This window comes from Acipenser ruthenus, chromosome 7, assembly GCF_902713425.1.
Source record: "Acipenser ruthenus chromosome 7, fAciRut3.2 maternal haplotype, whole genome shotgun sequence".
Taxonomy (NCBI): Eukaryota; Metazoa; Chordata; class Actinopteri; order Acipenseriformes; family Acipenseridae; genus Acipenser; species Acipenser ruthenus.
Genome location: NC_081195.1, coordinates 45,900,318 through 45,916,616, shown reverse-complemented (window position 1 = coordinate 45,916,616; position 16,299 = coordinate 45,900,318). Strand labels below are relative to the sequence as shown.

Here is a 16,299-nt window from a genome sequence, read left to right as displayed (position 1 = left end):
TTGCATGTTTAGTTACACAGCAATTTAGGAATGCAAACTGTAAATTAAATTAAAATGTATTGAGTTTATTCTTGTCCTATCCTAACCCCTAAAACATTTTATGTTGTATTTTTAAATTATTATTTAAAACAGAGCTTTTATTTCCAAATGTTTTCCATTGTGCCTCATCATCTTTACTGTAGTGTTGATAACACCACTTTCTTCTGGTACCAGGTAACGTAAGAGTTAAGCTTATTCTGGAAACATCAGAACATTCATCACAACATGACAGAGCAGACTGAGCTCATTCACACCTTCAATGGTATTCCATTTTCTACAAGAGTATCAAAGGAGCTCCTTCAGTCCCTGGACACCTTTGAAGCCAGAGAAGACGACGTGTTATTAGTTTCCTATCCAAAATCAGGTAAGACACATTTCAGAATATTATTTTATATCTTCCCATGTACTTTAATAACTATTAAAAGTTGGTCTATCAGAAATGGGTAGATCAGTATACACAGACTACTTGACTGATGTGTGTTTTGAAACTCTTCCTAGGCACGCACTGGCTTACAGAGATTATGAGGAATCTGTACCACAGCCACAATGAAGACAATGGGGTTAGCAAAGTGACACTGACATCACCTCTGGAGTTCGGAGATCTCTCCAAGTTCGATGAGCTGAGAAACCTCCCCAACAAGAGGCTCATCCCAACACACCTCAACTATGAAATGATCCCAGTGCAGTTCAAAACGAAAAAATGCAAGGTGAACTTTGAAAAGTTATAGTCATTAGGTTTGAATTATATTACAAAAACAAAAATAACAAAGCAGAGAATAGTTACTGTATGTTAAGAATGTATTTTTCTAATGTATCACTGTTCATATTAGAACTTCAAAATAGTTAGATTGTTTTGTATTTCTTTACAGATGATTTATGTGATCAGAAATCCTAAGGACACCGCTGTTTCATTGTACCATTATTACAAGCAGAACCCCAATCTGCCCAAGATTGAGAAGTGGTCCACCTTTTTAGAAATGTTCTTGAAAGGAGAAGGTGAAGTTCATCTTTTATACTACTGTAGTAATATATTATATTGTGAAACACATATAAATGTTGTCATTCACAATTCTGTCTTATATTTGGATTATATAATAATGTACTGTATCTTTCTTTTGCAGTTGTGTGTGGTTCTTGGATTGATCATGTCCTTAGCTGGGAAAAGAATAAAATTGATGAAAATGTCCTTGTTTTGTACTATGAGTCCATGAAGAAGGAGAGTTCAAAATTACATTTCATTTGGTTATTCTGAATTGTTTATTCCACAAAGAGTTAAAATACCAATAGTTTCAATAATTCTGTTCATTGTACAAAAAAAAAAATCCCGGAAATGGATCACTGTGTAACAAATTTTTTATTTTTTTTTGTTCCTGGGTAGTAAGTATTATTTCCTAATTGCTTATGCCTCAAAAGTATAGAAAATGGTTATTATTCCCCACAAACTTTGCTTTTGTGACCAGGACAGTGATATTTTGAAATGTACCTATTTTCCAGAACATTCCAGATAGATTCAGTGCTGAGTAAACTTGGAGTAACTTCTAGAACTTTCCAGTAATATAAATAGTAGTATAAATACAGGGGCCTTAAGCCCATCAGTTCAGTTTAGTTCCAGCTGCCTAAGTGGATACATATCTGCATTTTTCTGAGATGGCAAAAAGGTCATAGGAGACTTCAAAATGGTGGCGTTCCTGATGAGTCTCCAAGGCAGTTTTACCAAGTTTCCCTGCTATCTTTGCCTTTGGGACAGCAGGGACACCAAGGCGCACTACCACAGGCGGGACTGGCCACAGCGGACTGAGTTCTCTGTGGGGAGGAACAACGTCAAGTGGGAGCCACTGGTGGACCCCCGGAAGGTGCTGATGCCACCACTGCACATCAAATTTGGCCTTATGAAACAATTTGTCAGAGCTCTAGATAAGGAGTCGGCAGCCTTCAAGTACCTTCAAGACTTCTTCCCTAAGCTGTCTGAGGCAAAGGTCAAAGCCGGTGTCTTCGTTGGACCACAGATAAAGAAGATCCTGGAGTGCAATGAATTCCCCAAGAAGCTCACTAGTAAGGAGAAAGCGGCTTGGAACAGCTTTGTCGCAGTGGTTTGGGGCTTCCTGGGCAATCACAAGGTCAAAAACGTGGAGCTGGTTGAGACTCTGGTGAAGAACTACGGCACAATGGGCTGTAGGATGTCCCTCAAAGTCCATATCCTTGATGCTCATCTTGATAAATTCAAGGAGAACATGGGAGCGTACTCGGAGGAGCAAGGCGAGTGCTTCCACCAGGATATACTGGACTTTGAACGCCGCTACCAAGGACAGTATAACGAGAACATGATGGGAGACTACATTTGGGGGCTGATTCATGAAAGTGATTTACAGTATAATCGTAAATCTCGAAAAACTACTCACTTCTAAATCTTCTGTAGTCATTTTTGTATTACTTTAGTATAAATACATGTTAATTTGGATTCATATGTTGTTTTTTCTGACGAAAAGACACAAATTCGCCCGTTTTCTCATTGAAAATAGATACATTTCAAAATATCACTGTCCTGGTCACAAAAGCAAAGTTTGTGGGGAATAATAGCCATTTTCTATACTTTTGAGGCATAAGTTAGGAAATAACACTTACTACCCAGGAACAAAAATTGTGTTACATAGTGTAATTCATCTTAAGCAGAAAATGTACTGATAAGAACAGAAGCTTGTGTTTCAGTTGGCCAGCAGGTGCTAGTATGCAGTGCTAGTATGCAGTGCATTCAGTTCAAGGGAATTGCCAATAAACAACTTACCAGAATTTAACAAATATATATTTTTATAGGATCTTCCAAAACACGTCAAGGAGATCAGCACATTTTTGGGCATCAGCATCACTGAAGAGCAAGTCAAAGACATTTCAAAGAAATCTTCCTTCAGTGAAATGAAGGAAAAGGCAGAGAAGGAGAAAGTGAATCCAAACCACACGGTCTGTGTACTGACTTCCAACAAGAAGCTGATATTTAGGAAAGGTAAGAGTTTCTTAATCAATGTGTTTATAATTATATCATTAATAATAAAAAAAAAAATGATATGGTAAAAATTACATTTTGGCTTGTATCTTTGTATTCTGTATACTTAGGCCCAAATTTATAAAGGGAAAACACAGACCGCAAAAAGCCACGTAATGTGCGTGTTCAGTATGGCCACACTCAGCGTCAAAATAACAACCTATTTTATAAGACTGATTATGTTAAACAGATGATTCCACAATCAACCAATTTAAATACCCCCCTAGTGTGGAAGATACTATGTCCGACTCTTACAATTGATTTGTCTTTCAGGAACTGTTGGAGACTGGAAAAAACATTTTACCAATGCGCAGAATGTCCGGTTTGATGAGCTGTTCAAGGAAAAGATGAACTCCAGCATCTTAGCAAGGAGGGTGGAATATGAGAGAGAATAGAAAGAGAAAAGTGATACAATTCCATATGACATCCACCATTGTCATTTTTCGTATTTTATGTTTGCCTTTGCTGACACTACTTTATTATTGTGATTCAGGGTCCATATCAGGCTATGCACTTTACTATACAGTAGAGAGTCAATTATCTGAACTAATTGGGTCCAATACTAGTTTGCATACTCGATTTGTATGGATAATCGAACAGGTATTAATAACAATTACTGTACCTTTAATAATGTATAGAATAAAGTTAACATACACAAGTACCTACTGATGATATATAGCTAGTAACCTATTCTATCACATTAATCCTACAAAATTACAAAGCTTTACAAATCATTAAATTAATGCAATTCAGTAAAACTTTAACACCTACAGTTAAGGTAATGAAATACTGTAATTGAACGTACCGTATACCAAACTTTGAAATTAAAGAATACAATTCAGTACAACTTTGACACATTAGGAATCATTCAACTTAAATTCAGTAAAGTATTACTTTGATACTTGCTGTTAAGGCATTGTAATAACGTGCAATTGAAATGAATAAAAGTTCTTAGCTGCTCAATAACATAGACAGGATCTCCAGCCCTTACTGTCGAAATAGAAGAAAAATCAAGAACGAGGTGACTGTTTTAATTTGCTTAACTGCAGAAATTTGAAGCACACAATGCTCCATCTAAGGTTTTGGTGGTCTGAATAATTCTGTAACTCTTCATTTGCATTAGTCTGCTGGTCCTTTTTTTGGCTCCTAAATCTTGTCGCCGTTTTAGCAGCAAAACTGTGTGCGCAACACACCAACGTAATTCATCACATGATCACAGGTGCGTTCGGTTGATTAGACAGTATGGTTGATCAAAGATACGATGTACAGCTCTGGAAAAAATTAAGAGACCACTGCAAAATTATCAGTTTCTCTGGTTTTACTATTTATAGGTATGTGTTTGGGTAAAATGAACATTTTTGTTTTATTCTATAAACTACTGACAACATTTCTCCCAAATTCCAAATAAAAATATTGTCATTTAGAGCATTTATTTGCAGAAAATGACAACTGGTCAAAATAACAAAAAAGATGCAGTGTTGTCAGACCTCGAATAATGCAAAGAAAATAAGTTCATATTCATTTTTAAACAACACAATACTAATGTTTTAACTTAGGAAGAGTTCAGAAATCAATATTTGGTGGAATAACCCTGATTTTCAAGCACAGCTTTCATGCGTCTTGGCATGCTCTCCACCAGTCTTTCACATTGATGTTGGGTGACTTTATGCCACTCCTGGCGCAAAAATTCAAGCAGCTCGGCTTTGTTTGATGGCTTGTGACCATCCATCTTCCTCTTGATCACATTCCAGAGGTTTTCAATGGGGTTCAGGTCTGGAGATTGGGCTGGCCATGACAGGGTCTTGATCTGGTGGTCCTCCATCCACACCTTGATTGACCTGGCTGTGTGGCATGGAGCATTGTCCTGCTGGAAAAACCAATCCTCAGAGTTGGGGAACATTGTCAGAGCAGAAGGAAGCTGTTAAGTGAATGAGGCCCCTGTGTAAATCAAACTACTCTACTTTTTTCTGTATCAACACCAGATGGCACTCTCCATTCCTGTCTGACCACTGCTGGGCCCTTATTTCAGGAATTCTGTTTACAATTGTAAGATTTTTAAGTAATAGAAAACCAAACTTGAATTTTTTTTTTTTTTTTTTTAAGAACTTTTGTGTTGAAATAAAAAAAAATAAAAAATCTTGAACTCTTTCAACACAGCATACCTATTAAAATGTAATAACTACATAGCATATTTTGTATGACTTTTTCAATACAAGTTACTGAAACTATGTATTTGGTTTTAGTGTTTCCTTTTTGCTAAAATGTTTGTTTAATGAGTTAAAACTAAGTAATCATAAGTGCTGGTATGTGCCTTGGTACAGTATATACTGTATATTGTTAGGCACTATTGACTTTTAATAAGTGTTCACAAACCTTTTTTTAATAATAACTAGAAGTCGCAGCAACTTTACTACTTCCAAGAAGTTATTGTTAAATTTAAGAATTTTGATTGGTTGCCATTCAGTCAGTTGTAGACACCACTTTCCATAGGCCTTTTTTATTATTTATTTTTTTTATTTACAAACTTGACATTAACAACACGTTTGACCTTAAGGAGAGGTCAAAGGTCACGATCAAGGTAATTTAAGTAGCACCCATATGGGCTCCTATCTGTGTTCCACAGTAACCATGACTATCTACACTCTGTAATGAGGTATATACTAGTTTTACATTTGACCTAAAGGAGAGGTCAAAGGTCACAATCAAGGTAATTTTTGAATAAAGCATTGTGACAGAGAGCGAATTAATCCTAGTCAACAATCTCCCTCCCGATCTGTGGAAAGAAAAAGAATAATAATAATCTGAACAGCAGCAATAGGCTTCCCAGCCATGGGCTTGGAAGCTTAATAAACTGTTTCAAATATATAAAAAGTTTTGACCGCTCTTAGCTGCAAGATATCGTGCATCTCTATAGGACAAAAACCTAACTCCGTTTTGGAGCATTGACTACAAACTTGTCAGGAACTTAACTAATAAACAGGACAGCTAAGCTGTTTAGCTGTTAAAATATAAACACACAGTTCATCCACACAACAAAAGGCTTTCCACACAGTATCTTATTACTTAAGATTGAGCACATTTATCAACCGGGCTCGCCACACAGCAGCCCTGAGCAGACTGATTGCTCTCTTTAAATATCCTGTGGCACCTGGCTCTAATTTACAATAATAGCCAGGTGCATGTGATAATTAACAAATAAATGATAATTAAACAATAAAACAAATACACGTTTTTAGGCAGGGAGGATATTAACCCCCGCCCTAAAAAAGATAACGTTAATTCATCTTCAGTCAGTCATCTTCACACAAACTGCATCCAGGCAATGGGCGTGACAATCTATGGTGGATAGTTTTTTTCAAGAGAAAGATCATGTAATTACTGTATTCACTTTTGGAAAATGGAGGAACTAAACGTAATTTCGGTGAGGAAGAAGTAAGAAGACGGTACAGATTAACACCGGGTACCATAATTAAATTAACAAATTTACCAACGCTGTTAAAAGTCTGTTTAACATTGAGATTTTTCGCAACGAGCAGCTATCAACAAGTAGTCGAAGACATAACTGGGGTTGATAAATCAACCGCCAGCCGAGCGATACACTCCGAGCATAAAAATGGTGGGTGGTGATCGTGCGTGCACCAAAATTGCAGTGTACTTACAGTAGATATGTATGAAAATGTAATATTTGGTGGAAGCTTGGTTTAGTTGATTCTCTGCAGATAATGTAAACATAGATTATACTTTTACAGATGCCTTTATAATCTATTTTTTGATGTTTCATATTGGAAAAACAGTTCACTGACACACAATAATTTCCAGAGGCCAAAATTATTCAGAACATTTATTTGAATGCTTGTTGAATCTACCTACAATGTCCAGCTGGTGGTGCCAAACAGCTTATACTGTATATACAGCTACGGCCAAGAGTTTAGCATCACCTAGAAATTTGGGATTGAGGCATAATTTGAAAAAAATAAAATAAAAAGAAAAATCTATATGAACATAATTTAGATATTTTATTTAATGTAATTAAAGAAACTACCAAATGATATTGCAAAAGTCTACCGGAAGCCATAATAGTAGTATAGTATTTCATGTTAGATTTTCAAATGTCACATTTTTCAATATTTGTCAGTTTTTTGTTAAGTATCTGGAAAACTACAAAGCGATATGTAATTCAATATGTTAACGTAACATTATCCAGCAAAATGTGTTAATTGTATAGGGTGATGCAAAATGTTTGGCCATAACTGTACATTGCCAGCAGTTTAAAAGGCAAGAGCGTTCTGTAATACTGGTGGTTTACAGTTGTTTGTGTTTGTTGTGGAAAAGCCTACTGTACATGTGCTCTTATCTGTGATTTATTTAGCAATATTCAAATTCTATTGTGATAATACAATACATACACACTGAATTTCATATACTGTGCAAAAGGCTGGATTAGGATATTGGTTGCACACAGAGCACCTTTCACAGGTATTTGTCATCTTCAAAGTACCCAGGAACAATGGTGTCTTTAAAAAAGGGGCACACTGCATTATTGTAAAACTTTCTCATTTTTTTTCTTGAACGTGCCGATTTATTTATTTTCAAAGCACTGAAAAGATAAGTTTGTCAGCAGAAACAACAGAGCATATCATTAATGCTCACATGATGAATGGGCCCACGTTCTTTCACTTGCCATCATAAAGGATGTTATAGATCATAAAGTGCTGAGTGGAAGTGCACCTACTTCACAGGTTTGATACTTCATCTAATAATGTCAAATTCAGTACCTGCAACTGCTATTGTTGTTTTATTAACAGTGGTCTGGTATCACATTACAGAAGTCCCAATGCTCAATACTTGTAATTCTAAAATATTTTTTGTATCAGCTCACATGTTCACTTGGAAATGTATTGCTGTGTGTACCCAGAAGTCTCAAATTATATATTATCATTACCTGCATCATGATCAAAAATGCAAATAATGTAGTCCACAGTTGAGCAATAGGGGACGTACTAAGAATGTATTAAAATGTAAATAGTTTGAACGTGATCTTACTTTATTTTTATCTATTTATTTCCCTTATATTTTTATTCTGAGTGGTCCTGATTTGAGTTGCTCTGATATTACGTTTTTCCTCTGAATCTGTTTGCCTGGTTTTGAGTTTGCTTGGCTAATCCTTCTAGTTGCATGCACATTGCATCTGCTTATGGGTTCCATTCAAATAATGTGACAATGTGACCTTTATTCTTGCCCTGCCTCCTCTAAATTCACTACAGAGGCAGTGGAGAAAATAAAGAAAAAAACACAGGCAACTAGAAAGATAATCCAAGCACGCTCAAGGCTAGATAAAAGCAGATGTACTGTAGAGTAAAATGATGACAACACAATATAGGACAAACACAAATCAGAATCACTAAAAGGTAAGAAATAAACAACAATGTAATTAACCTATAAAATGTACACAAGCATACACAAATAATGTGCATACAGGCATAATGGAATTAATATTCTAAAATAGAATCAGTACTCATGAATCAAAAAGCAACAGAGTCAGCAGGTCTCAAAAAACTTAATGGCCCATATGTCATCATCAATACTACTGCACACCAGTGCTCAGAAAAAATACTAGCAACCTAAAAAGATAAACCTAAAGTAATCTTCAATTCATGGCACAATGTTTGATTAATCTCAGGCAAATGGGAAGGCCTGAGGTTAGATGGACCTCTTACTTGAAAAGCTGGGCAATATTGACCAGGATGGATATTGCTCAAGAGAGGGGTTGGGCCTGGTCTGAATAACACAGAAGGGGCTTCACACAATTGTTTAAGCTTGCCAAATTTATGGATTGCAATCCAACTGCGGCCCTATGGAGTCAGCTTGAAGCAGATCTAATAGTTGGCTGAGCAGTATAACAATGAAAAAAGCTGTTGATGAATTATTTATGCCATGGCTGCACAATACCTGATTTATGACTTTTACATAGTTAAACCAAGTTAATTTGATAGGGGTTGGATAAGGGTTACATGTGTAGGTTTGGAAGAGCTTAATGTGAGACACAGAGTAGAACGCGAGTGAAAAGGAAGGCGAAAGTAAGATTAGAACAAAAGGTAGGAAGCATTTACAAAGAGAATTGTAAATGCATGGAACACCCTACTAGGTAGTAGTATCTACAACACTGGGAACATAGGCCTTGATGGGCAGAACTGCCTCTTCTCATACTCAAACATCATCATGACTGTCACCATCCACATGACTACAGCATGTGTGATGTATTGATATTGTTCTTCAAATCCTTATACCTCAGTCTACTAAATAATTCACAAGTTTTATCTTTGAAGACCACATTTTAATTTAGCATGATTTAATTTAGCATCACGGCCCAAGCTGTTACTGGCAGGATGGAGACTCAGAAGCTGGAAAGCTGCAGTTTAAGTGCTAGAGCACACATTTAGTAACAAACACAAATAAAACAGGAACAAACCAACAGGGCACAAGGGTCAAAATAAAGATTTTAAAACAAAAACACAACAAGGATACAACACAAGAATGCCAGGCTGCACTGCACCTTCACTGACTTTCCTCCTCAAAACACCACCCCCTAAACAAAGGGTTTTCTCTCCCTTTATGTACACATGTGGCCATTCCACAATTAGCACTAAATTACCTAATTAGGGAATGGCCACATTCCACCTGTGATTGTTAGCAGGGATGGATTTAACCCCATCCCTGCCAAATGTACATTTACATTTTGCACTTTCGCCCTGCCACACTACCTTATTACATATGCACTTGAACATTAAGGATAGACACCTTCAGATGCCTTTTTTTTCAACAGAACACAACCTTTTCATAAGATTCATCCATCCTGACAAATAAATAGCTACTCATTATTCGACAAGGCATGCCTCACCATCTGCCAAACATAATTATTCAGAAATGGTAGATGTTGACCCTGAAGGGCAGATCCTTTTTTCCAGATTTAATTAAAACTGGAGGACTGATTTTGTAATCATTCTTTTGTTCAGCATGCCTCTTTAAAAATAAAGCTGGATAATCTATATATTATATATATATATATAGACATTCACATTGGAAAACTGAATACAAATGTCTTTACCTACATTGCAGGTCAAATACGTTTTACAATTACAAGTCTGATATTCAGTAGCATGGTTCATTTAACCTGTAAAGTAAAAATGTAATGGTGTAAAAGGTTATTTTTGGGGGAGTTAGCAATCAGTAAATGTGTAAGAATTTAACATAATATAAACACATTTTAGTGTTTATTTGAATTATTTGAAACTATACTTGAGGCACAAAAAGCTGTGTTTGAAAGTTGGTATAATATTTTTTAAATAATTAAAAAATAATTTATGCAGGACGTTGCGGACGAAAGCCCTTCTCCAGACTACACAGCTGATGAAGAGCTTTTATCTGAAATGTCCTGAAATATATTAATTTTTAATCAATTAAACCTTCTATGTACATCCATTTTTTAAAAAATGCATTGATTTAACTTCATTTAAAACAATATAATCTTTGCAGGAGAGCTAATCTTTTGCATTTAACAATTAATGGATCCCAGACATGCAATAAGGAAGCAGTCTTAATAGGAGTGTCTCCCTGTGTTGCCCATCTGTTTCTATAGCTACCTAGGTTTGTATAAATATGTCTGTTTGATAATACGGCATATATCATGATATCGCTATTGCATCAGTGTCATGTAAAGGATTAATAATAATCTATATAATAATCCTTATATTATTTCTCTTTAGACACCTTGCTCTTATTGACCTGACATGTACTTCAAACACAAATAGAAGCTGTACTGTACATGATTTCTGAAAATATTTAATCAATGGGGATGGGTCGATTTACTTTTAGCCAGGAAAAATGCCTTTTAGGACGGGGCTGGCTGATTTAAATCAAGTCGATTTAAATCACTGATTTAAATAACTTGATTTTTAAAAAAAAAAAATAATTGATTTAAATTATTGTTTCATTTACTACCTACTTTATATAGTTTAAGGAAAAGACATGTATGTTTTAAAAACCCTTTATTAACACAAACATTTAAAACTTTTACCGTATGTAAACTAACACACTTCAGGCTGTATTTTGACCACAGCACAGGAACTTTAATAACTGAACACACTATAAAAAGCAAAGTAGTCCTAAGCAACAACTGCGTGTGTTTGGACTGACACAGAAAGAGGAAATCAAAGAAAGAAAAGTAAAAGAAAAGAATGGCTGTGATGAGTGAGGGGGATTTTCTCTGGCGTACTCTCCACCGGTAAATTATTGTAGTTCACATTTAGAGGATGCCACAATGATAAATAATTTGCTTTATTTATGTATTCATTTAAGATTGAGTAATTTAGTTTGGTATGTAATTATTCACAAACCACCATTTCCAACATCCTTAAATTTACAGTTTGGAGCTACTGTAGAGCTACAACTACGGTACTACAAAAAAACATAATTAAAAAATAATAATAATCAAAAATATCGAAATAAAAAAAAATTCAAATATATATATTTTTTAATCTAAATAATCGGCAACCCTGTTTTAGGGAAATATATGTTCATGCATTACACAAAGTGGCGGTCTATTTTTTTTTAAAAATCTATTTTTTCATACACCCTGTTTTATATTTTCTGAAACGGTTCGTGTTATTGGTAGATAATAACTTTTTTTTATGTTGAACTGACAGTAACTTGACCATTCGATTACATGTAAGTCCAAAGTACATGTTTTTTTTATTATTTTCCTTTTTGCTATATAGAAAGGTCAAGGTTTCTATGGTCGCACCAGAATTAAAGGAGCAACAATAGGTGTGTTTACACTAGCACATATACTCCGCAACGACAGGCCAAGAGTTACGATTCTACAACATTTCGTTTGTGTGAACGCTACCGAGCACGTTCCGGAATCGTAACTCTTAACCCCTCAAAAGTTGAGTTCGTATTCCGCAACGAGAGGACAAGCGCTACGATTCTGAAGCATTTTGTTTCTGCAAACGCGCTGAGGACATATTCTGGTAAGATTGGAGAAAACCCCCAGCGTGCACTGCACGCCTACCAACAACGTCATTACAGTGCTGCTTTTGAATCAGAAGAGGGAATACAACAACATTTTCGACTCAAACCAACTAAATAAAGTAAGTGCAACTTATTCTCACATATATATATATATATATATATATATATATATATATATATATATATATATATATATATATATATATATAAATAAATAAATAAATATATATATATATATATATATATATATATATATATATATATATATATATATATATATATATATATATCTCATTATTATTATTATTATTATTTTTTCAATTGTATTGTTGCTCACCTTTCCAAAAGTTCTTCAAATGGTCACCCAGCGTCCGTGGCTTTCATTGAAGACATTCAAAATATGGCGCTTGATGATGTCGTCATTACGGCTTAACGTCACCTACGCATGCTTACACTTCGGACCTGGGAGAAGTGCCATGCGCTATTTCAGAATATTTTGTACCGGGTAAGTATAGTATGCTCACCTCAAACAGGATTCCCTTTTAAACACCTTCAAACATCATGGCAGCACAGACCATGACAGTTCCATTGGCAAGAAAAGACACTTGAAAGTTCCTGAGTGATATCTGTACTGTGACACTACAGTATTTTCTGAAACACAACTAAAGAATGTAACTAGAATTACATACTGTTATAAGTAACTTAATGAACCTTGATAAGTAACTGAAAGTTAGAAAGATATTTACATGAAGAGCTTTTTAAATAAACTTGCTATTTGTAGACAATTTGTTGATACTATACATAGTACATGTTTAAGATTTATTTCTGACTTTAAGATTTCTGCTCTTTGCTATAACTGTATCCAATAAATTGCTGCTATTAGTTGAACTTTCCATTTGTCCAGTGTGGGTGTTCATAGTAAGTTGATCGATCTTTCTAAACTTAAATAATATTTCCTCAATTGTTCCTACAGTCTTCACCCTGCAGGGTCCTGTTATGTCTACAGAAAAGACAAGTCAAGACATGCCTCATAAACAAAGGAAATGAGCCCTTTAATAACATTACATATTTTTTTTCCACAGATTCAATAAGCTAAAATGTCAGTCTTTACTTGAAAACCTGAAACATGCAGCTCAATCATAAACACTTATTTTTTTTATATTAAACAATATAAGCCCAGCAATAAAAAGTTTAAAGGAAGCCGGTTAATTTAGTGTTCTATTCTGCTAGTTTTTATTTTTTATTTTTATATATTCAATCATCACTAGATCAAAGTAGCACATACTGTAATTGTAAAATGGTTTACAGCAGCTGTAGTGGAAAGCCAGCATACTGTGGACACACAGGAAGCAGGTTATTGCTAATTACAGGATGTCTTTCTCTGCGATATTAAACTCGGGAAATGATGTCAAATGTATTTTAATTTGAATACAGTAATGCAAAGATTATTTGAAGCATGTTATAGTACCTTTTAAATGTTCATTTTATGCTTACTTTGTCAGTCCTGTGGATGGGCACTACTTCAATGGTGATAATACACTCATTATTTGAGAAGGGGTGGGTGGTATATTTCCAAGTGGTGACGACAGTGGGTCTAATGGAAGCTAACCCAAAGTGCATGTGTATGCCCAGATGCCATGGAAACTGTCCAACTAGCAGTAATAATTCAGGACAAAACTGATGCTGTAAGTGAAGCTGGTCCAGGTGGTACCTTATGTGGCCGTATTAGTTGCCTTATTAAAACGTGTCTGCTAACACACAAGATGATTGCAGCAGGTTGACACTGTGGGATCGGATGGCTTCATTTCAAGTGGATCAGCATTATTTAAGCATTTGCCAAATGCTGTTAAGCTTCGTTTAGACTGCTTAGAATATAAGAAGTGTTTGGGAATTGTACGTTTCCTCCTTTTCTTTTTAGTCGCAGAAGTTGCAGTATAAGCAATACAGTTTACATCATTTTGCTGTGCTGTTTCCTATCTTCACTTGGAATCATTTTCAGTACTTTTTTGGCACTATGAACTGCTGAATTATGAAGTCTGATCTACCCTGATGCGTGGTGGTACTGTATATTTACATTTTTGGCTGCAATCCCGGAATAGGGTCTACATTCATCTTATTAAAATATAAACAACTCTGAAAAACGTCACTATCTTTTTGTATATTGTAGCAGCAAGAAATCAAACAGAACAGCATTTCACTTGTTTTTGTTAAATGTGTATTGTTATTATTTTTAGGATTACAACTTTATAATAACTGTCGCCTTGACTAGTGTGTAGATTACATTATATTTGATATTTTTATTTATCTTTTTATTCTTGACTGTGGTCAGGCCCATGGGTCTTTAAAACTCATCTCTCAATACATAATTTGCAAATGTTTCTAATAAACATGATTCTAAGAACTTAACGTTATTAACCATTTTAGAAAAAAAGCTAACCTGAGTGTCATTCTTCTCCATTGACAAGGTGGCAGTATTTGATTGACAGGTTCTATTGCAGTGAGCAGGTAAATCATGATTCCTGCAGTTTTTTAAAATGAGTTGCACTTTTATTTCCAGTATGTAAATTATGTATGGAAAACAAAGAGTGGCAAAACTTAAGGCAAGGTAAAACATTGTATTATTGAAAAAGAGTGCATGTACAACATCATGAAGGTTAAATTGTGCTACAGGATATTTAATGCTTAAATGATTAACAAAACACCCTGAGTTATTTAAATCATTAAGCATTTACATTTACTACAAAGCAATTAACCAATCTTAGTTCTCCACCTGTTGAAAACACTCAAAGAAAGGTAAAAGAAAGAACAGCAACTTTTAAATGTTCCTGTGACAGGATTGACAGAGGTTTGAGACTCAGAGACAGTTTGAAGTTCAAAATAAAGCTTTTTAATAAATAAAAAATACAAAATAAACCAGCACAAGGGCCAAACAAAAAGGTTTTAAACACAAAATAGACACCAAACAAAACTTACAAATAAAGGTTTCCAGGCTGGGCGTTGCCTTCACTGGATTCAATAACTAACACAACACAAACAAAAACACTCTTCTTCTCCTTCCAGAACTCTCCTCCTAACTGGGAGGCTGAGGCCTCCTTTTATGCCAGGTGGCTAAGTCCATAATTGAATAATTAATTGACTGATTGCTCCCACCTAAAGCAATCAATCTGGGCAGGGAGGAGAATTTAACTCCTTCCCTGCCAGTATTTCTAAGGGCAGAGCCCTGCTCTGCCACAGTTCCATTAAATGACACTGAACTGAAGTGTTCATACTGTAGGCAATGTAGGGCAGTAATAGTAAAGTTTTTGACTGGATATAAATATCAACATTTCACACATTCTTTCTGAAAAGAAATGAACTAGCTTAAAGTGCAGACTAGTTATGTGACCCAAGTACAAAACAAATGTGACCCAAGCTGATTATTGGCTCAAATATTAATCACAGTAAAATCTAATGAGATTCACAGGTCCGGCAAAAAAATCATCCCTGCGCTAATATTCTCAATAAACATATTAGATGACTGAAATAAGAGTGTTGGTGGAAAGATGAAATTGAAAACTAAGCGGGTGGTGTTGAAATATTATATCTTTGGAACTGCCTCCAACATATTACTTAATTTGTGAGCTGTTCCTTATAATCTAGTTCATAACATCCAACCTGGAGCACAGCTGAAAGCAAAGGTTTCTTAAGCAGCAGTGTCAGTATCTGGGTCCTTTAGACTTTCTCATTCAGAAATACCTCAAGGTTCTCCTTATTAATGGCACTTCTTTAAAATCACCATAATGATCAAATGGCAGTAAATATAGAAATGATACATCCTGATTGAAACATATTTGCCTGTGGGCAGGGTAGGAAATGTATAGTGATTCATGTAAGCTGTTGTCTTGCTGTCTCATGTGCAGGGCAGGATAGATGGACTAAATTAAGCAGAAAACAAATAAAGTACATCATTATACTACACATAGTATGTCTGGGTTATTGTCTGCCAGAGGGGGTAGAAATGCCATAAAGTGGCTAAGATAAAATATGTGAGTATGTATTTCTAGGTAGGAAGAATTATGGGCATGGTTTGGAAAATATAATTCTTTAAGACATAATGTTATATTTCCTTAATACAAGAGGAGACAATGTAAAGAGGTACCAGTTATACAATTATCTGCATATTCCAAAAGATTATTAAGAGAAGAAAGGGGGTG

At 35.1% G+C, this 16,299-nt stretch overlaps 1 protein-coding gene across 1 annotated transcript; it reads left to right on the top strand.

Moving 5' to 3' along the window:
• The first annotated feature begins 264 nt into the window (after window positions 1-264).
• LOC117414638 (sulfotransferase 6B1-like) lies at window positions 265-1,291 on the top strand. Its single transcript, XM_034921859.2, has 4 exons — window positions 265-403; window positions 538-746; window positions 909-1,035; window positions 1,161-1,291. Exons 1-4 carry the CDS (start codon window positions 265-267, stop codon window positions 1,289-1,291), a joined length of 606 nt encoding a protein of 201 aa, XP_034777750.2.
• Window positions 1,292-16,299: the final 15,008 nt, after the last annotated feature.